General features: G+C 42.9%; 1 protein-coding gene across 1 annotated transcript in view; it reads right to left on the bottom strand.

Moving 5' to 3' along the window:
* Positions 1-23,500, bottom strand: part of LOC121553124 (rho GTPase-activating protein 6-like) — a 53,248-nt gene that overhangs the window by 4,832 nt on the left and 24,916 nt on the right. The window contains 8 exon segments of the mRNA XM_041866103.1: positions 4,624-4,721; positions 7,662-7,841; positions 8,861-9,009; positions 11,206-11,356; positions 11,472-11,527; positions 13,355-13,550; positions 19,587-19,855; positions 21,146-21,217. Of these exon segments, the coding sequence (XP_041722037.1) occupies positions 4,624-4,721; positions 7,662-7,841; positions 8,861-9,009; positions 11,206-11,356; positions 11,472-11,527; positions 13,355-13,550; positions 19,587-19,855; positions 21,146-21,217 (1,171 nt within the window).

The raw sequence follows: 23,500 nt of genomic DNA, 5'->3' as shown, positions 1-23,500 counted from the left end.
TAATGAATTTATTTGCAAATTATGGTGGAAAATATGTATTTGGTCACCTACAAACAAGCAAGATATTTGGCTCTCACAGACCTGTAACTTCTTCTTTAAGAGGCTCCTCTGTCCTCCACTCGTTACCTGTATTAATGGCACCTGTTTGAACTTGTTATCAGTGTAAAAGACACCTGTCCACAACCTCAAACAGTCACACTCCAAACTCCACTATGGCCAAGACCAAAGAGCTGTCAAAGGACACCAGAAACAAAATTGTAGACCTGCACCAGGCTGGGAAGACTGAATCTGCAATAGGTAAGCAGCTTGGTTTGAAGAAATCAACTGTGGGCGCAATTATTAGGAAATGGAAGACATACAAGACCACTGATAATCTCCCTCGATCTGGGGCTCCACGCAAGATCTCACCCCGTGCGGTCAAAATGATCACAAGAACGGTGAGCAAAAATCCCAGAACCACACGGGGGACCTAGTGAATGACCTGCAGAGAGCTGGGACCAAAGTAACAAAGCCTACCATCAGTAACACACTACGCCGCCAGGGACTCAAATCCTGCAGTGCCAGACGTGTCCCCCTGCTTAAGCCAGTACATGTCCAGGCCCGTCTGAAGTTTGCTAGAGTGCATTTGGATGATCCAGAAGAGGATTGGGAGAATGTCATATGGTCAGATGAAACCAAAATATAACTTTTTGGTAAAAACTCATACGAGTGGGTCCAATTGGACAATTGGCCGGTGACAATTTCATTTATCGGCTTTTGTATTTTTTTTACGGCCAAAAGCCTCCTATTACTGGCTAACATAAACCCTGGTACGTATGTATGGTCACTGTGGGGACGACATCGTCGATGCACTTATTAATGAAGCTGGTGACTGATGTGGTAAACTCCTTAATGTTATCTGATGAATCCCGGAACATATTCCAGTCTGTGCTAGCGAAACAGTCCTGTAGCTTAGCATCCGCTTCATGGGACCACTTCTGTATTGAGCGTGTCACTGATACTTCCTGTTTTAGTTTTTGCTTGTAATCAGGTTGAGTAAGGTCTTAGTGCCAGCATCGGTTTGTGGTGGTAAATACGAAAAATATAGACAACTACGAAAAATATAGATAAAAACTATATTAGTAAATAGTATGTTATGCATCTTATAATGCGTTAGTCTAACTCAGGTAAGCAAAAACGTGAGACTTCATTAACATTAGAGATCACGTACCAGCTGTTGTTAACAAAGAGACACACCCCTCCCCCCTTCGTCTTAACCGAGTCTGCCGTCCGGTCTTGACGATGCATAGAAGAACCAGCAAGACTTATATCCATGTTCTCATTCAGTGACGACTCGGAAAAACATATAATATTATAGTTTTTCAGATCCCGTTGATAGGATAGTCTCAAACGGAGCTAATCCAGTTTGTTCTTGTACCTTCACCAACAGAACAGAGGGCAATGGCGGTCTATTTGCTCGCTGATGTAGTCTCCTCAGGATGCCAGCTCGCCTGCCTCTCTTTCGCAGCCACTTCTTCTTTCGAGTCTAGGGGATTAGGGCCTGATCCGGAGTAAGCAGAATGTCCAGAGCTGCAGACTTGTTGAAGTAGACATTTTCGTCCAAATCAAGGTTAATGATCGCTGTTCTGATGTCCAGAAGATATTTTCGGTCATGTTCAATCATTAAACGTTAACAGCTAGACCAGGATGTATACCAGCCTGAGGTTTCAAAAGTCATAGCTATTAGCTAACTATCACCATAAGGGTTAGGCTACATTGATTCTTGCTTACTATTTTTAGGAATCATATCACATATAAACAGACACCTAATGAGATATCTAGCTATGTAGCTAGTTATCTAGCTAGCTAGCTAATTATTATATGGGTATCATACATTTTACTAGTAAAATAGCAATCCTGCAGCAGCCCTCTCTTAGTTGTTTTAGCTACAAATCGAATCTGACACTAGCCAGTTCACTTGAGCTTTTAGCTAATACCAATGACAAATGCTCTTTAAGTATTTTATTTTGTACAGTTACTGTATCAAAGACAACATTAAAATCAAAAAGACAAGACAAGAGATGAGCTAAATCAAGTAGGCTAGCTAGCTAGCTACCTTGACTTGTTTTTGGCTGACTGTCTACTCGGCTTGTTATCAGAAGTTCATTTCACAGACTCCTCTCATCAATCGGAAAACATACACTAAAATTGACATATTATAATTACCAACATAAAAACAAATTGTATACAGTTTCTTACCTTAATATTGTTATCCTGATCTCAATTACAAAGTTGTGAGAAACCTTTCAGGACCAGTGGAGGCGAGGCACCTCTCGGTGGCAGCATTCATTCACTTTCAGTCCCGCACTAAAACTCACAATTTGCTCATGCCTGCCAATGACACACTGGCGTCAGTCGTTAATAGGGCAATTCAAGATGGCTCTACACATACCTCTAATAAACTCTTTTCAATATAAAACAAAAAAAAATAGAGATGTTTCTATGTTAAATGCACATGTTTAGTATTAGTGGATGAAATAAATGTCTTTGCTTAGCTTTACTTCCTAAAGTGTTTCCATTCCCCTTTAAGGGTTGCCCTATTGCCTGGGGCAAGTGAACTGAGCAGTCGGGAAATTAGCCTGCTCTAAAGCTGCCCCAGGTGTTTAAAAAAAACTGAAAACAACAAACCTGTAAGGAATTCCAATAGATGTAGCCTAAAACTGATCTTTATGGTCCATTCCCATTGTTTAAGTGAAATACGGACAATTTATGACAGTTGGACAAGTATCTCTGTGGTTGTCCTATTAGGCAGGGTATTTTCTAAACTGAAAACAACCTAACTGCAAATAATTCGAGATGGGGTGTCTCAAAATAAGTTTATGTTTTTACCTGCTACACTGGAAGTGTAACTTTTGGTCTGGGCGAGCTGAGCGCAAGCCACTTTATCCTATCACTCCGGCCGAGATACACTATATAGCAGTAACTTGCCTAGCCACGCTAGCTTCACCCTCATGTGGGTGCTAACAAGCTAGCAAGCATGCTAGGTAGTGCTACGTATCACCAGCCATTGTAAACCAAGCCAGTAGGGGTTAGAAGCTACAGTATGTTTGTCAACCAATCCAGTAGGGGTTGGAAGCTCCAGTATGTTGAGCTTCGATTGGTTACTCGCGCCACGATATTGCTGAAGATTTGCATAAAGTTAAGCTTTGCCCAACTTTAGTCCCACCCTGTTCAGCTCCCTTGCCCATGCTCGCATCGCCCAATGGTCCCTTCCACTCTGCTCTAACCTGCTTTCCTTCCATTGAAAATGAATAGGAAGCCATTGTTTCACCACGCGATGCCTTCTCTAGTGTATACGTGTGAGCTGCGTGTCGAAGTCTTGAAAATAGAACCAGAGCGTAATTTCACGCTCGAGCAACAGAAGCCCAGGTTTCGTGGAAATTAATCGGAGCGTCTCACGCTTGGCTAAAGTAACGCGTAACGATGTAGCAGGCCTTTTATTTCTGTTAAGAGAAAATGTGAACGTGATCAAATTTGGTTTATATTCAAACTCCGGTTGGCTAGGCTACCGAGGCCTTTTTTCATCCAAAAATATTGACTAGAACTATTCAAATCAACAAATAGGGATGACATATTGTAGGCTAGTAACTTTTTAATTACAGATGTATGCCTACACAAGGATGGAACATAAGGTGTAAAAATAAAATGGGAAAATAGTTGTTTACATGCTGTAACTTGTCGGTCTCTTAATTCAACAACAGGGAGGAAGCCGAAAAATCAGTTAGGCTATAAATACATAAAGTTACCACTTAGTTTTTGCTGGCCAGATGGGACAGGGCCATATACATTAAAACCAGTAGATAGTGATAGCGCTGACATCATCCACGTATTCCTATGAAAAACTCCCGATGGCGCATGAAGCCGGAAGTATTTGTATTTGAAGCTCGCCATATTGCTGAATGGATCTGAATGGCACCAAGGATCATGGTGAAATTCGTCATAACTAGCAATGGATCATGGTCGATGTAGTATTTTTCCTGCTGCCTAAGAGAGTCAACCGGGAACCTCCTTGTAGCCTGCCGGCCCGTGATTGGTCTGTGTCAGCACGTGGTCCTGTGTGATGACAAATGTCAGAATGGATCACTATTTAATTAAATATCTCAATTTGTTGCGAACTTTAAAACAATTCACCGTGGGGATCGAACTTGATCATAACGTCTAAATGTTTTTATGCCGATAGTAATTTACATAGGCTTTCTAGGGCAGACCGGGGCCTTTGGCACCGCTAGGTTACTACACAGTAGCCATCAAGCAGAGCTCATGACTTTGCACTGCTTTCTATAGACATGTGCCATTCCCGACCCACGATTTCCCTGAATCTGATTGGTCAACACACACACACACACATACACACACACACAGCACTCTGATGAGAAGGACATAGTGCGAGAGTTGATGAAGAGGCAAGGCAAGTCAGTCTAAAAAACTGTAGGTCTACTTTGTCTCTGTTTTCAACACTTTTCTTTAACATGTTTTATTAAACCAAATCAAAAGTGCTGGGAAAAATGCCTGCTCGCCATACGTTTGCCGGTAGCCCTGCAGCAGCACTTCCATGTCTAAGCACACAAAAGGTCAAACACTCACGAGTACTGAGAAGCCTTCCTCCGCAGCAGGTAATCCACCACATCAGGATCTGTCTCCAGCAGACTAATTAGAACCTCATTCTGCAGGTCAGGTGGCACCTGGGAGGGCCAGAAACACACAATCCTTAACTGGACATCTGAGCTGAACTGAGTTGGTACATTTATCTCATTCTGTGTTAGCTTAAACTGGATATGTAACTCCCTCAAGAAATAATCAGCTGCTCAGATGTAGGCAAACTGTTGAGCCAGATATTGACACAATAATGTACAGTGCATTCGGAAAGTATTCAGACCCCTTGACTTTTTCCACATTTTGTTATGTTACATCCTTATTCTAAAATTGATAAAAATAAATAAAAATACTCATCAATCAATACACAATATCCCATAATAACGAAGTGAATTTTTATTTTTTTATTTTGTGTGCAAATTTATAAAAAATACAAAACTGAAATACCTAATTCACATTAGTTTTCAGGCCCTTTGCTAAGAGACTTTAATAATATTCCTTAAGAGTCTATCCCCATGAGTCTATCTAAGAAACATAATAACAAAATCCCCATCAAATTCTGTCAGTTTAAACTAGAGATATCAGTTGTTGCATGGGCTGTGTCTCAATCCAACGCATCCACCTATGTCGGCCTTCCGCATCTGCGGTGGAAGGTGGCTGAGCTACAACGGTGTTTGTCAGACTATGAGACATCCCTAAAATTGGTCGTCTCACAAAAATGTCTGTAGCGTCCGAACGGTTTGGTCTACAAACTAATAACACCACTCTATGGAATGATGAGACTCTCACGAACATGATGATGTTTTGCTCTACAACCCCCACAAGTGTCATGGGACCCGACTTAAGGTAACCCATACAAATGAATGGATGTATGGAGGTAGTTTTGAGACAATAAACAAAAACATTTCCTGAGCTTTCTTATATCTTCTAGATATACACGTCAAAACCTTATTCCTTAAGATTTTTGGGGGGACTTTTTTTGCCATTTATGTACACTACCAGTCAAAAGTTTGGACATACCTACTCATTCAAGTGTTTTTCTTTATTTTTAAAATGTTCTAGGGGCGGCAGGTAGCTGAGTGGTTAAGAGCGTTGTGCCAGTAACCGAAAGGTCGCTGGTTCTAATCCCCGAGCCGACTAGGTGAAAAATCTGTCGATGTGCAAGGCACTTAACCCTAATTGCTCCTGTAAGTCGCGCTGGATAAGAGCGTCTGCTAAATGACTAATTTATTTATTATTCTACATTGTAGAATAATAGTGAAGACATCAAAAATATGAAATAACACATATGGAATCATGTAGTAGCCAAAAAAGTGTTAAACAAATTATAATATATTTTAGATTATAGATTCTTCAAAGTAGCCACCCTTTGCCTTGATGACAGCTTTGCACACTCTTGGCATTCTCTCAACCAGCTTCACCTGGAATGCTTTTCCAACAGTCTTGAAGGAGTTCCCACATATGCTGAGCACATGTTGGCTGCTTTTCCTTCACTCTGCGGTCCAACTCATCCCAAACCATCTCAATTGGGTTGAGGTTGGGTGATTGTGGAGGCCAGGTCATCTGATGCAGCACTCCATCACTCTCATTCTTGGTCAAATAGCCCTTACACAGCCTGGAGGTGTGTTGGGTCATTGTCCTGTTGAAAAACAAATGATAGTCCCACTAAGCGCAAACCAGATGGGATGGCGTATCGATGCAGAATGCTGTGGTAGCCATGCTGGTTAAGTGTGCCTTGAATTCTAAATAAATTGCTGACAGTGTAACCAGAAAAGCACCCCCACACCATCACACCTCCTCCTCCATGTTTCACGGTGGGAACTACACATAAGGAGATCATCCGTTCACCTACTCTGCGTCTCACAAAGACACGGCTGTTGGAACCAAAAATCTAAAATTTGGACTCATCAGACCAAAGGACAGATTTCCACCGGTCTAATGTCCATTGCTCGTGTTTCTTGGCCCAAGCAAGTTACTTCTTCTTATTGGTGTCCTTTAGTAGTGGTTTCTTTGCAGCAATTCACCATGAAGGCCTGATTCACACAGTCTCCTCTGAACAGTTGATGTTGAGATGTGTCTGTTAGTTGAACTCTATGAAGCATTTATTTGGACTGCAGTTTCTGAGGCTGGTAACTCTAATGAACTTATTCTCTGCAGCAGAGGTAACTCTGGGTCTTCCTTTCCTGTGGTGGTCCTCATGAGAGCCAGTTTCATCACAGCGCTTGATGGTTTTTGCGAATGGACTTGAAGAAACTTTCAAAGTTCTTGACATTTTCCATATTGACTGATTTTCATGTCTTAAAGTAATGATGGACTGTAATTTCTCTTTGCTTATTTGAGCTGTTCTTGACATAATATGGACTTGGTCTTTTACCACCCCCAACTTGTCACAACACAACTGATTGGCTCAAATGCATTAACAAGTAAAGAAATTCCACAAATTAACTTTTAAGAAGGCACACCTGTTAATTGAAATGCATTCCAGGTGACTACCTCATGAAGCTGGTTGAGAGAATGCCAAGAGTGTGCAAAGCTGTCATCAAATATATTTTGATTTGTTTAACACTTTTTTGGTTACTACATGATTACATATGTATTATTTCATAGTTTTGATGTCTTCACTATTATTCTACAATGTATAAGATAGTCAAAATAAAGAAAAACCCTGGAATGAGTAGGTGTGCCCAAACTTTTTACTGGTACTGTATGTGTTATTATATGCATTTCTATGGGTAGTAAAGGCAAAATTCAATATTTTATCAAATAATGTTTTAATAAATAAAAACATCCATGTCCTTCTTGAAAATGTATAAATGTCATGTTTACATTTAATTAGATGGAGCCACTCTATTAAGCTTGATAATTCCCCTAAAAACTATTATTCTTGGAAAGGGGAGCAGTGAGTAAGTGAGTTCAATTGTTTATCAGCTGTGCCAAGTTTTTACTCTGTCCTCTATCTAGTGTGATAAAAGCTTATATATCCGTCCATTGGCGCCATGTTCTAGTGTTTTCCATAAGTGATAGCTTACCATGAAGAGGGTCTCGTATGTGCTGATCATCCTCTGTACCACGCCTATGATGGCTGTACTCTCCTCGGCACGGGCAAAACTCTGGACAGCAAACTCCTTGTCCGAACTCTTCTGCTTGTGTAGAAGGTTGGGCCCAAAGACAGTGGCCAGGTTGAGCGATGTCATCTTGTTCCCTGTGATCTAAAGACAGCAGTTGGACAATGCTGAATTTGACACTAAAACACACAAAGATGCGCACACCCGCACACACACACACACACCTTTCTGGGAAGCTCTCCTGACTGTGCTGGCATACCTGAGCTCCTTCTGCTCGGCAGGATTAAAGCTGTTATGCATCGTCACGAAATACCCAGTAATAACAGGATGAAGAAGCCTGAATTTATTTAATTATGGCTGTCTGACCAGCAGCCCCACAGCCCCACAGCCCCACAGCCCCACAGCCCCACAGCCCCACAGCCTCAAAACTCACAGGCCTTGGTGCGTGATTACAAGGAATTTTCCTCCGACCTTTTGCAGTTACAGGAAACATTTCAGGATTATGCTGAAAGTTACACTGATGGACGTTGATTGGAAAGATTATTCAAGGTGACGCTGAATAAAAACCTCAGACGACTTTTAAGTCTTTCTTTAAGTTCAATGAAGAATAAACACAGTCTTATAAGTGATGATTGTGGTAGCAAAGGAACACAATTCATGCACATGACTGACTTGAAGGCTTCTCCTGTCTCACCCAAATGTGTAGACATATTCACAAAACGATAGGAGTGTGGGAATGAATGTGCACTTAACCCGCCCTTATCAATATAAATAAAGCCATGTCTGTCAATCAGAATGAGAATGTCAATGGATCCTAAACATGTACTACACTCTTTAGTTTCGGATGGCAGAAGTACAACTACTGCATGTTATTAACCATGTATTCCGTTCTGTAATGTAAAATGCTGCCAGTATTTCAATAGATGAGTATGACCTTGTCATGGATCTCAAATACCCAACATTGGATGCACTACTAGAACATTCATCCATGAAAGTTGATCCCAGACAAAGGGAGAAAAGGACAGTAAACTTAAGCCATTTTATTAGACTACTGATCTTCCATCCAGTGTTCCTTTCCTGTCCTGCCCTGTTCTGTCCTCCGTTCCTGCCCTGTCCTGCTCTGTCCTCCTGTCCTATCCTGTCCTGCCCGTACCTGCCCTTACCTCCTGTCCGTCCTTGTCCTGGCTGTCTTCGGCATGGGCGGCCACCGTGGCCAGGAACTCCAGGAGGCGTTGCAGGGTGTCACTGTTGCAGGTTGGGAGCAGGTACATCAGCAGCTGCATGGTGCTCTCCTGGTCTGAATGGTCCAGTACTGCAGAGGAGGACACAATAAACATCATCACAACTCCCTCTAATCCTTACAGCTACAGACCAATTTGTACTCACTTTACAATAGATATTGTATAGGAATTAGCTGTATGAATTATGCGCTTTCTTAATAACAAACTACCGTAGTGTAGGAGTTCCTGTACACCCTTCACACATGGAGTTGATGAATGGTATGAGAAGTGTTGTGCTGAGAGTGTGGCAAAGCATTTGAGTTATATACTGTGGTGGATGTAGTGTACATGAATGTGGGATATGGGGCCAGTGTGGGCTGTTCAAGTTTTAATGTCACGTGCACAAGCACAGTGAAATGCCTTTCTTCCAAGCTTCAAACCCAACAATGTAGTAATCAATATCAATGTAGCACTAAAAATAACATAAGGTAGAACAAAAACACACAATAAATAAAAACAAGAAATTAGAAGAATATGAGAAAGTAAGAAGCTAAACTACCGGTCAAAAGTTTTAGAACACCTACTCATTCAACGGTTTTTCTATAATTTGACTATTTTCTACATTGTAGAATAATAGTGAAGACATCAAAACTATGAAATAACACATATGGAATCATGTATTAACCAAAGAAGTGTTAAACAAATCAAAATATATTTGAGATTCTTCAAATAGCCACCCTTTGCCTTGATGACAGCTTTGCACACTCTTCGCATTCTCTCAACCAGCTTCACCTGGAATGCTTTTCCAACAGTCTTGATGGTTTGGCCCGACTCATCCCAAACCATCTCAATTTGGTTGAGGTCGGGGGATTGTGGAGGCCAGGTCATCTGATGCAGCACTCCATCACTCTCCTTCTTGGTAAAATAGCCCTTACACAGCCTGGAGGTGTGTTGGGTCATTGTCCTGTTGAAAAACAAATGATAGTCCCACTAAGCCCAAACCAGATTGGATGGCGCATCGCTGCAGAATGCTGTGGTAGCCATGCTGGTTAAGTATGCCTTGAATTCTAAATAAATCACAGACAGTGTCACCAGCAAAGCACCCCCACACCATAACACATCCTCCTCCATGTTTCACGGTGGGAAATACACATGCAGAGATCATCCGTTCACCCACACTGTGTCTCACAAAGACACGGGGGTTGGAACAAAAATCTCCAATTTGGACTCCAGACCAAAGGACAGATTTCCACCGGTTTAATGTCCATTGCTCGTGTTTCTTGGCCCAAGCAAGTCTCTTCTACTTATTGGTGTCCTTTAGTAGTGGTTTCTTTACAGCAATTCGACCATGAAGGCCTGATTCACACAGTCTCCTCTGAACAGTTGATGTTGAGATGTGTCTGTTACTTGAACTCTGTGAAGCATTTATTTTGGCTGCAATTTCTGAGGCTGGTAACTCTAATGAACTTATCCTCTGCAGCAGAGGTAACTCTGGGTCTTCCATTCCTGTGGCGGTCCTCATGAGAGCCAGTTTCATCATAGCGCTTCATGGTTCTTGCGACTGCACTTGAAGAAACGGACCTTCATGTCTTAAAGTAATGATGGACTGTCGTTTCTCTTTGCTTATTTGAGCTGTTCTTGCCATAATATGGACTTGGTCTTTTACCAAATAGGGCTATCTTCTGTATACCACCCCTACCTTGTCACAACACAACTGATTGGCTGAAACGCATTAAGAAGGAAATACATTCCACAAATTAACTTTTAACAAGGCACACCTGTTAATTGAAATACATTCCAGGTGACTACCTTATGAAGCTGGTTGAGAGAATGCCAAGAGTGTGCAAAGCTGTCATCAAGGCAAAGGGTGGCTATTTGAAGAATCTCAAATATAAAATATAGTTTGATTTGTGTAACACTTTTTTTGGTTACTACATGATTCCATATGTGTTATTTCATAGTTTTGATGTCTTCACTATTATTCTACAATGTAGAAAATAGTCAAAATAAAGAAAAACCCTTGAATGAGTACGTGTTCTAAAACTTTTGACCGGTAGTGTATATACAGGGTGTGTGTGTGTGTGTGTCGAGTCAGTATAAATGTGTGTGCATGTTATGTGTGTTGGAGTGTCAGTGTGCTTGCATGTGTAGGTTCCTGTGAGTGTGCTTAGAGAAATAAAATACAAGGTTCACACATTATGTTGATGAAGGCTATGTGAAATGTGGTGGTGAGATTGTGTGTTATTTTGGTATGAGGTTTATAGCAAGGGTTTGTGTGTGTTCCTCACACATGGTGTTGATGAAGGCGGTGTAGAGCTCCCTGGTCAGTAGGGGATCAGGCATGTCCCTCAGGAACTCCTTGAGCAGCGCGGCCACATCATGGACACTGTGCTCCTCATCCAGTTGGACCTCTACACGCTGGTCACATTCCTCTCTCAGCTGAAGACAACAACACGACACAACACAACATCCACCACAGTTTAACACTAGAAACATACTAGGAATTTCATAGTGTGTTTGATGCGCACCTCAGCTTTTTCCAGTGAAACCTTACCTGCTGTACCCTCTTCTTTGAGCTCCCTACACGGAAAATGCCAACTGTCTGTAGACCTAAATTAAATGGAGAAATTGAGGACAAATTTGTTGTAACAACAGGGAAAACGTGTAGATAAATCCAGTCACAATTAAATCCTCTGCAAATCATATCGTCCGTTGACTTCAGTGAATGATTTACAGTGGGGAAAAAAAGTATTTAGTCAGCCACCAATTGTGCAAGTTCTCCCACTTAAAAAGATGAGAGAGGCCTGTAATTTTCATCATAGGTACACGTCAACTATGACAGACAAATTGAGAAAAAAAAATCCAGAAAATCACATTGTAGGATTTTTAATGAATTTATTTGCAAATTATGGTGGAAAATAAGTATTTGGTTACCTACAAATAAGCAAGATTTCTGGCTCTCACAGACCTGTAACTTCTTCTTTAAGAGGCTCCTCTGTCCTCCACTCGTTACCTGTATTAATGGCACCTGTTTGAACTTGTTATCAGTATAAAAGACACCTGTCCACAACCTCAAACAGTCACACTCCAAACTCCACTATGGCCAAGACCAAAGAGCTGTCAAAGGACACCAGAAACAAAATTGTTGACCTGCACCAGGCTGGGAAGACTGAATCTGCAATAGGTAAGCAGCTTGGTTTGAAGAAATCAACTGTGGGAGCAATTATTAGGAAATGGAAGACATACAAGATCACTGATAATCTCCCTCGATCTAGGGCTCCACGCAAGATCTCACCCCGTGGGGTCAAAATGATCACAAGAACGGTGAGCAAAAATCCCAGAACCACACGGGGGGACCTAGTGAATGACCTGCAGAGAGCTGGGACCAAAGTAACAAAGCCTACCATCAGTAACACACTACGCCGCCAGGGACGTAGTGCCAGACGTGTCCCCCTGCTTAAGCCAGTACATGTCCAGGCCCGTCTGAAGTTTGCTAGAGTCCATTTGGATGATCCAGAAGAGGATTGGGAGAATGTCATATGGTCAGATGAAACCAAAATAGAACTTTTTGGTAAAAACTCAACTCGTCGTGTTTGGAGGACAAAGAATGCTGAGTTGCATCCAAAGAACACCATACCTACTGTGAAGCATGGGGGTGGAAACATCATGCTTTGGGTCTGTTTTTCTGCAAAGGGACCAGAACGACTGATCCGTGTAAAGGAAAGAATGAATGGGGCCATGTATCGTGAGATTTTGAGTGAAAACCTCCTTCCATCAGCAAGGGCATTGAAGATGAAACATGGCTGGGTCTTTCAGCATGACAATGATCCCAAACACACCGCCCGGGCAACGAAGGAGTGGCTTCGTAAGAAGCATTTCAAGGTCCTGGAGTGGCCTAGCCAGTCTCCAGATCTCAACCCCATAGAAAATCTTTGGAGGGAGTTGAAAGTCCGTGTTGCCCAGCGACAGCCCCAAAACAACACTGCTCTAGAGGAGATCTTCATGGAGGAATGGGCCAAAATACCAGCAACAGTGTGTGAAAACCTTGTGAAGACTTACAGAAAATGTTTGACCTGTGTCATTGCCAACAAAGGGTATATAACAAAGTATTGAGAAACTTTTGTTATTGACCAAATACTTATTTTCCACCATAATTAGCAAATAAATTCATTAAAAATCCTACAATGTGATTTTCTGGATATTTTTTTCTCATTTTGTCTGTCATAGTTGATGTGTACCTATGATGAACATTACAGGCCTCTCTCATCTTTTTAAGTGGGAGGACTTGCACAATTGGTGGCTGACTAAATACTTTATTTCCCCACTGTACATGAAAGTCTGAGTTGCCTGCACTTATCTCAACTCTGAATTGGAGCACAATATGCGTAAGACTTCAAAAATGTAAGCATTTTTGAAGAATGACAGCAGTGTGTGTACCATGTTTCTCTAGGTGCAGGCAGCAGCTCTCCACTACCCTGGGCACCTGTCGAAAGATGTGGTTGAGGCTGAGATTCTTGTCCCTCTGCTTCTTCTTGTTGCTTGGCGTCTCGGCTGGCAGGGACAGCTGCAGGGCCTCCAGCAGACGAGACTGGTTGTCATCCAGGTCAGTGATGCAATCCACAGACACTCCTCCCTGCCAGATACACACAGACACAGGGTTGTGTGAGTCAGGGGTTGGAACCGGTTGAGGGAACAGAACAGAAAATCTTGTCAATCAAAGACAAAATGACAGATGCTGTGTGTAGGCTACCTGCCCCTCCCCCTCCCTCTGAAGCATGCATAGTCTACTGTAGCTATTGATGTTACAGGCCTGATTCAGAAATTAGGGAGAGAGATTTTTAATTAGAGAACAATTATTAACTTTTTCAAAGCTAGCTAAGGATTCTATAGTTATCACGTTTCACATTGGATTTATTAACTACAAAAGGTAAGATGTGTTTTTATTTTAATTCTGGTGCTGCTCTGCACACACAAGCTTGTTAGTTAGCTAGCTTATTAGCTAGCTCTGATCTAGCTCTCGAAAACTCTAGGTGGCATTATGTGTAATGTAATGGAACTAAGAGTCATGATCAAGGGCTAGCTCTGGTACAACATTAGTTAAACCAACTCTCTGAAGTTCAACGACATTCAAAGTTCCTTCAGAGAAGCCGCTCCTCCGTAGGTATAATTCTGTGGGCTTAATTCAGACAATGCATGTCAAGCTAAATAAATAAAAAAAGCAAAACAGATTTGAACCGGTTCAGAACTTTATTTTGCTGGTCCGGACAGTGGAACGGAACAAAGAAATGTATGGTTCTGTTCAGAATGAAACGATTGGAAAATAATTTTGGTTACAACCCATGGAGTGAGAACAGTACAGCCATATGGAGAGGTTATGGATAGCACACGGCGGCTAGCATAGCATCAAGTGCATGGCGTAGAACAATGGTTTATATACAGTAGAAAGCATATTGTCGCGCCCTGGCTCTGGGGACTCTTAAATGTTGAGCCAGGGTGTGGATTTGCTATGTTTAGTTTTCTATGTTTTTGTTCTAGATCATTTGATCTATGTTGGCCAGGGTGGTTCCCAATCAGAGGCAGCTGTAGCTCGTTGTCTCTGATTGGGGTCAATACTTAGGCAGCCTGTTTTGCACTAGTCTTTGTGGGATCTTGATACGTAAAGGCTTGTTGTGTTATAACCTCAGGACATCACGTATCGTTTGTTTGTTGTTTTTGACGTTAAGTACGTTAAATAAAAGTATGTACGCTTAACACGCTGCGCCTTGGTCCGTGTCTTCAGTCAACGATCGTGACAGAAGAACCCACCATAAGAGAACCAAGCAGCGTGCCCAGGAGGAGAAGATGGCGATGTCGCAGGTGGGCAAATGGTGGTCTTGGGAGGAGATATTCGCGGGGAAAGGGCCATGGGCAAAGGTGAATGCCCAGGGAGGAGAGGAGACTGTGGAGGCGAGCTACAGAGAGGAGCAGCGGCAACGCAGAGGGTACCGGCCGGGGAGGAAGCCCGAGAGACAGCCCCAATATATTTTTTTGGGGGGGGCTAAAAGGGTGGTTGGCGGAGCCACGTACTGTGCCGCGAGTGTTCCGGCACAGTCCTGTACGTCCTGTGCTAGCACCACGCACGTGTCGTGCTAAGGTGGGCATGCAGCCAGGACGGGGTGTGCCGGCTCAACGCTCGTGGCCTCCAGTACCCCTCCTCGGTCCCGTATATCCTGCGCCAGTGCCAAGTGCTGTAGCGCCAGTACGAGTGCACAGTCCTGTACGTCCTGTGCTGATGCCTAACACATATTGTGTGGAAATAGGCATTCAGCCAGGACGGGTTGTGTCAGCTCTCCCCTCCAGTCCGGCCCGGCCCGTTACGGCTCCCCGCACCAAGCCAATGGTACGTGTTCCCAGTCCAGCCCGGCCTGTTGCTGCTCCCCGCACTTAGCCAGTGGTGCGCGTCGCCAGCCCGGTCCGGCCTGTTCCTGTCCCTCGCACCAAGCCAGTGGTGCGCGTCGCCAGCCCGGTCCGGCCTGTTCCTGTCCCTCGCACCAAGCCAGTGGTGCGCGTCGCCAGCCCGGTCCGGCCTGTGCCTGTCCCTCGCACCAAGCCAGTGGTGCGCATCGCCAGCCCGGTCCGGCCTGTGCCTGTCCCTCGCACCAAGCCAGTGGTGTGCATCGCCAGCCCGGTCCGGCCTGTTCCTGTCCCTCGCACCAAGCCAGTGGTGCGCATCGCCAGCCCGGTCCGGGCTGGCGATGAGGGACAGGTCCGGCCTGTTCCTGTCCCTCTTCCTGCTCCCCGCACCAAGCCAGTGGTGCGTGTCATCAGCCCGGTCCGGCCTGTTCCTGCTCCCCGCACCAAGCCAGTGGTGCGCGTCGCCAGCCCGGTCCGGCCTGTTCCTGTCCCTCGCACCAAGCCTGTGGTGCGCGTCGCCAGCCCGGTCCGGCCTGTGCCTGTACCTCACACCAAGCCAGTGGTGTGCGTCGCCATCCCGTTCCGGCCTGTTCCTGTCCCTCGCACCAAGCCAGTGGTGCGCGTCGTCAGCCCGGTCCGGCCCGTTCCTGCTCCCCGCACCAAGCCAGTGGTGCGTGTGTCCAGTCCGGCACGGCCCGTGCCTGTTCCACCGGTGCCTGGTCCGGCACAGGTCAGCTGCTCCACTCCGGAGCCAGAGCAATCCGCTCCACCGGGGTCCGGTCCAACTCCAGTCAGCGGATCCACTCCGGAGCCAGAGCAATCCGCTCCACCCGTGTCCAGTCCAGGGGGTACTGTCACACCCTGGCTCTGGGGACTCTTAAATGTTGAGCCAAGGTGTGGATTTGCTATGTTTAGTTTTTCTATGCTTTTGTTCTAGATCGTTTGATCTATGTTGGCCAGGGTGGTTCCCAATCAGAGGCAGCTGTAGCTCGTTGTCTCTGATTGGGGACCATACTTAGGCAGCCTGTTTTGCACTAGTCTTTGTGGGATCTTGATCCGTAAAGGTTTGTTGTGTTATAACCTCAGGACTTCACGTATCGTTTGTTTGTTGTTTTTGTCGTTAAGTACGTTAAATAAAAGTATGTACGCTTATCACGCTGCGCCTTGGTCCGTGTCTTCAGTCAATGATCGTGACACATATAGTGGAGTGAAGTGGGAGCATGGCCAACAGTATTGCTACCTTTGCCCCTCAGGTTGTAAGCAATTGAATTGAGAATGCCTCATAAATTCCAATCAAATTCTTGAATTTGAATTGAATTTGAATTGAAGTAGTGAACAGGATACAAAATTGCAATTAAAATGTTATTAAAGTACAGTGTGGGAAAAAAGTATTTGATCCCCTGCTGATTTTGTACGTTCGCCCACTGACAAAGAAATGATCAGTCTATAATTTTAATGGTAGGTTTATTTGAACAGTTAGAGACAGAATAACAACAACAAAATCCAGAAAAACGCATGTCAAAAATGTTATAAATTGATTTGCATTTTAATGAGGGAATAAATATTTGACCCCCTCTCAATCAGAAAGATGTCTGGCTCCCAGGTGTCTTTTCTGCAGGTAACGAGCTGAGATTAGGATCACACTCTTAAAGGGAGTGCTCCTAATCTCAGCTTGTTACCTGTATAAAAGACACCTGTCCACAGAAGCAATCAATCAATCAGATTCCAAACTCTCCACCATGGCCAAGACCAAAGAGCTCTCCAAGGATGTCAGGGACAAGATTGTAGACCTACACAAGGCTGGAATGGGCTACAAGACCATCGCCAAGCAGCTTGGTGAGAAGGTGACAACAGTTGGTGCGATTATTCGCAAATGGAAGAAACACAAAATAACTGTCAATCTCCCTCGGCCTGGGGCTCCATGTAAGATCTCACCTCGTGGAGTTGCAATGATCATGATAGAGGTGAGGAATCAGCCCAGAACACCACGAGAGGATCTTGTCAATGATCTCAAGGCAGCTGGGACCATAGTCACCAAGAAAACAATTGGTAACACACTACGCCGTGAAGGACTGAAATCCTGCAGCGCCCGCAAGGTCTCCCTGCTCAAGAAAGCACATATACAGGCCCGTCTGAAGTTTGCCAATGAACATCTGAATGATTCAGAGGAGAACTGGGTGAAAGTGTTGTGGTCAGATGAGACCAAAATCGAGCTCTTTGGCATCAACTCAAGTTCGGCGTGTTTGGAGGAGGAGGAATGCTGCCTATGACCCCAAGAACACCATCCCCACCGTCAAACATGGTGTTTTTCTGCTAAGGGGACAGGACAACTTCACTGCATCAAAGGGACGATGGACGGGGCCATGTACCATCAAATCTTGGGTGAGAACCTCCTTCCCTCAGCCAGGGCATTGAAAATGGGTCGTGGATGGGTATTCCAGCATGACAATGACCCAAAACTCACGGCCAAGGCAACAAAGGAGTGGCTCAAGAAGAAGCACATTAAGGTCCTGGAGTGGCCTAGCAAGTCTCCAGACCTTAATCCCATACAAAATCTGTGGAGGGAGCTGAAGGTTCGAGTTGCCCAACGTCAGCCTCGAAACCTGGTGTCCAACTACAAGAAACATCTGACCTCTGTGATTGCCAACAAGGGTTTTGCCACCAAGTACTAAGTCATGTTTTGCAGAGGGGTCAAATACTTATTTCCCTCATTAAAATGCAAATCAATTGATAACATTTTTGACATGCGTTTTTCTGGATTTTTTTGTTGCTATTCTGTCTCTCACTGATCAAATAAACCTACCATTAAAATTATAGACTGATCATGTCTTTGTCAGTGGGCAAACGTACAAAATCAGCACGGGATCAAATACTTTTTTCCCTCACTGTAAATAGAATTGAATTCAGTGAAATTCAACTAAATTCAATTGCCTGTTCTATTCTATATTAGGTGCAGTATATCCAAATATAGATTCAGTGTACAAAACATTAGGAACACCTGCTCTTTCCACGACATAGACTGACCAGGTGAATCCAGGTTAAAGCTATGATCCCTTATTGATGTCACCTGTTGAATCCACTTCAATCAGTGTAGATGAAGGGGAGGAGACAGGTTAAAGAAGGATTTTTAAGCCTTGAGACAATTGAGACATGGATTGTGTATGTGTGCCATTCAGAGGGTGAATGCAAAACGAAATATTTATGTGCCTTTGAACGTGGTATGGTAGAAGGTGCCAGGCGCACCAGTTTGAGTGTGTCAAGAACTGTAACGCTGCTGGGTTCTTCACTCTCAACAGTTTCCCGTGTGTATAAAGAACGGTCCACCACCCAAATACATCCAGCCAACTTCACACAACTGTGGAAAGCATTGGAGTCAACATGGGCCAGCATCCCTATTGAATGCTATCGACACCTTGTAGTCCATGCCCCAACGAATTGAGACTGTTCTGAGGGCAAAAGCGGGTTCAACTCACTATTAGGAAGGTGTTCCTAATGTTTTGTAAATAAAACATCAAACATGTCGTTAAATACATGCATATCAAATATTGTTGAAACAATTTTTTATCATGAAATAAAAAGTTATTATATTACAAGTTATGGTTATTATATTTAATGAATCACTTAAATGTAGTTCAATATGGGGAAAACACAACATTTCCCAGAATGCATTAGTTTAACCCTGAAGTTGACCCTGAGGACTTCAAAAAGAAGCCAAACAAATTAAATGGTTGGTGGAAATATAATTGGCTATTCCAAGCACTAAGGTTAAAATAGTGTATGAACATTGTTTCCAGAGAAAAGTTATATATTCTTTGTTATCTGGAAGTGTGACCTGTCACGTTCAAGGAAACTCTCATGTTCTATGACTGAGTGGAATTTCTTTGAATTGCACTGCATTAAAATGTACTTCCTGTTAATCAAACAAAAATTCAAATTCTACATCATGTGGGGTGTGGCCAATTCAATTCGTATTTCAACTCATGGGTTGAATGGGACTGAATTCCAAAATTCTGAATTGAGCCCAACCCTGCTAGCCAGCTATCTAAACTTGTACTAATTGCAGAAAATTTACTTTAAAACCTACTAATATTTCTGTCCTTCGTCAACAGTGGGCCACTAAAATGTTTTGCGAGGTAGGGGGGCACCGCAACCAAATCTTTCTTAGGGCCTCCAAAAGGCTAGGGCCGACCCTGCATATCTGGGTGTGTATACAACAGAATACATTCAGGCTCCTGATGTTGGTTTGTGAGAACAGCCCCCCACATGTAAAACCTACCCTTCTGCATGTGCGTGGTGCTGCCTCGGGCGTGTTGGGCGAAGGGGACTCATTGGGCGTCTCGGAGGTGGAGCTGAGGGAGGAGTTGCTGCTTGACATCTCCTTGTCCTTAGTGCTCCTCCGGGAGGTGAGGTGCAGCAGGGAGGACACCAGGTCACTGGCATCAAGGTGCTCCTCGCACTGGGTCTGGAGCTCCTGACGCTGCTTCTGGGCATGGTCGTTAGAGATCACCTGCGACAGCGGTATGCCGAAGGCCTGGGGCATAGACTCTGTGGTGCGGGGGAGGGAAAGAAAAAGGAAAGTTAATCTTCATCATTAGCTTAAATTCTATGAAAAATCCATACACTTGCTTCAAAGTATTTTATTTTATTTTACCCTTATTTTACCAGGTAAGTTGACTGAGAACACATTCTCATTTACAGCAACGACCTGAGGAATAGTTACAGAGGAGAAGAGGAGGGATGAATGAGCCAATTGGAAGGGGAAAACAAAGTAGCATCTACCGTAATTGTACTTGCCGTAAAGCCTGCACGGCTATAAACCATGCCTCCTTTTTTGCCTCCTTTAAATATCCCATAGGCACTCTACTTGAAAACTCGTATAATAACAACTCTATAGGTTCTTAGGGAAATATAGTGTTTAACCTAAACAATATCCCCACTATGTATACACTATCCTGTCAGGGGACGCATATTTGGGGATTTGTCTCTTTAAACACAGGGAGAGAAAAGGAAAAGAGAGTGGGGGTGGGACAGGGTTGGCAATGCCCGAGGATAGGCTGTGATGACTGAGCCACCTCTCAAGATTGTTTTTGTTATTTCCTTGACCGCCTAGCCGACAGAGAGATCTCACATTCCTGTAAATGAACATTATTGTAGGGGGCGGGGCAGGGCAGCAGTCGGCAGTGCAGTTGTTGAAGCAGCCCCATCCCTTTCAGGAGGAGGCTTCTACTGTATATTTTCCCTGAGAGCTCGGCAGGTAGAAACAGCTGAGAATGCCTGCTCCAGTGAGCTCCAGTGAAATGGATCAAAGAGTCCGTTTTCCACTGTCAACGGCTGGCCAGGCCAATGTGTGAGAAAACAGAGCCCAGCTGGACAACAACAAGGCACAGACGTCAGTTCAATGTCTACTTTTATTTACATTTGTGAATTCACATAACGTGAACATAACATTTACATAACATGAATTCAATGTGAAATCAACAAAAAATGTCACTCTGTCATTGGATATACAATTCCTTTACGTCGATGACTTTTTGCAAATCCAATCAGTTTTCCATATTTAAATTACATGGAAACAATGATGATTCAAAGCGTTTTTTCCCAGTGGGAAAGGTCTACAGGACTCAGTGTCTATCCCACAGCCTTGAACTAAAAGGAGACATGTTTATCTTCACTGGGTCGGAAAGACTGACATCAATATTATCACTGACTGCATGTAAGACACTCTTATCTCAATATGGTTTAGTGATGAAGAGCCATTGCGAATCCCCCAGTACTGTCATTGTATGGTATGGCAAAGTGTAAAAAATAAATTAATGTAGCCAAGTTCCACAGCACCTTTTTCTTTACTCTTCTCTTTGGCCAATGAATCCAACTTCCTCCTGAGTGACTTCTTATGCTTTTGACCATCTAAGAAAAGAAAGAACACAGATGTTACACAAGACTTCTTAACATTCTACCAGATATCACCATACTTGTAACATGTCACTTCATGACTCAATATTGCATTTCCATATACCAATGTTCTCATCACAATCTGAAAGTGGCCTCAAAATCTCCTTAAACAGACAACCCAAGCATAAATCATGTTATATTTAAAATGTGGAATGTGAATTTATAGTCTTCTTTCAATAGCACTATTGAGGTCATATGTGACTTTCCACACAAAACGTGCCTGCATATACTGTCCTGTCTTACCTAACTCAATCCATATGTAGACAGGGTGATTTTAAAGTCTGCTACTTTTTCAGATGACATTTAATCTGTTTTTCCTACAGTTAATTTTTCTTGCTAGTCTTTTCTAGAGGTTTCATGCTGGAGTTATTGTGAGGGACTGTTGATGGCAGTGTATGTCTAGAGGGTGTCAGTCCCATGTTAGCCTAAGACAGTTAAGCCAGGAGCACATGAGGGAATGTGATCCATGACTAGGGTTGCAAAGCTACTGGTAATTTATCAAAGTTACCAGAATATTCAGTAATTCTGGTAATTAACAGAAAATCTATGGCAATCTATCATAACTTTGGCAATTTATACTTTAATAACTGTAAAAATAAAATAAAAATATAGTATTCATTTATTATATCTGCGTCCAAATTGTCCATGAGTTTCTAGTAGATAGACCATAGGTTCAAGAGAAAATAGCCTAATTAATGAAAAAAGCATCTTTTCAACCATGCAAATATTTTCAATTAACTCTTCCAACTATTGTATTTTTTCACAACTGCCATCAGTTTGACACCAAAACATTGACAACAAATACATATTGACATAGTAAAATATATTTAAGTTTGTAAAAACAAATAATATATTTTTTGTTATATTTCATGCTGAAACCTTTATTAAACACCAATGGTATTCACTAAGTTGATGGTTTAAATTGTTCATTCTATTTATTTTATTTTATAATCATCTTATTCAATTATTTCATAAGGCCACATGTGATAAGGCCACACAGAGGACTATAACAGACACCTGGGATCATCTCAAGTACCCAAATGAGCCACTAGATGTATTGTGATACATTACATACAGATGTAGGATCTTAATTTGAGCCAGTTTGCTACAGAAGGAAGATAATCCTGCAGCAACACCTCAGGGCACAACGCCTCTCCCCTATGTGACCTACTCATTGTGTGTATGTACTGACATGTATATGTAACTGATAGATGCACACACACTACATGTTAACGTTTTTAAATATATGTAAATTGTAAAGTATTTAGTCTGTAATGTCTTTTTCGTTATGTGTCAGACCCTAGTAAGACTAGCTGTCACCATTGGCACGTCTAATAGGATCCTAATAAATCAAATCAAATTATAAGTAATGGACATTTTTTGTAGGGTTGATATATTTTTCATTAGGGCAAATCAAGTCTGACATTTTAAAGTGGAAATGACAAACTTTAGAAGCCTTTTTAACCCTTGACCTAATATTTACGTGCCACCGTGGAAATGTAATTAACATAATACAAAAATCTGCTTCAAAATCTGTCTGTTTAAACTAGAGTTATCTGGTTCTTTGCATGGGCTGCGTCTCAATCCACCACATCCGTTGATATCGCCCTTTCGCATCTGCGGTGAAAGGTGGCAGAGCTAGAACGGTGTTTGTCAGACCATGAGACATCCCGAAAATCGGTCTTCTCACGAAAACGTTTGTAGAGTCCGAACGGTTTGGCCTACACACTAATATGACCCCTCTGTGGAAAGCTGAGACTCTCACGAACACCAGTTTAAACTGAATACACTACAGGTTTGCATTTCCTGCTGTGCAGGAAAATTCTCAGCAACAAAAGAGTGATCAAAATGAGATCGTATATCTGTAAAATCCTTGAAAGATACCAAAATTCTGGTAGATTACTGGTATTCGAAATTTTCCAGTAATCTACCCTCCCTTTGCAACCCTATCCGTGTGAGAGCCTGGCTGACAAGAAACAGACCAGGAGGTGAAGACAGACAACCTCACACCACGGCAAGACAATTGAAAAATATATACCTCTAGCTATATACAGTACTTTCAAATGACTGTCTTCTATACAAAAAGTCATTGAATACACGGTTAGAATAAATTGGGTAAAAAATGGTTTTACAAATTGATGTCTTATACCAACACTAAACACGCAGGATGAACTAGAAATTATACATTACATTCTGTTTTGGTGTTAGTGTCTGTTGAGTAATATTTAGACATGTTGT

The sequence above is a fragment of the Coregonus clupeaformis genome, chromosome 4 (assembly GCF_020615455.1).
Source record: "Coregonus clupeaformis isolate EN_2021a chromosome 4, ASM2061545v1, whole genome shotgun sequence".
Taxonomy (NCBI): domain Eukaryota; kingdom Metazoa; phylum Chordata; class Actinopteri; order Salmoniformes; family Salmonidae; genus Coregonus; species Coregonus clupeaformis.
The sequence above is the reverse complement of the archived record's forward strand: the minus strand, read 5'-3'. Positions and strand labels throughout refer to the sequence as shown.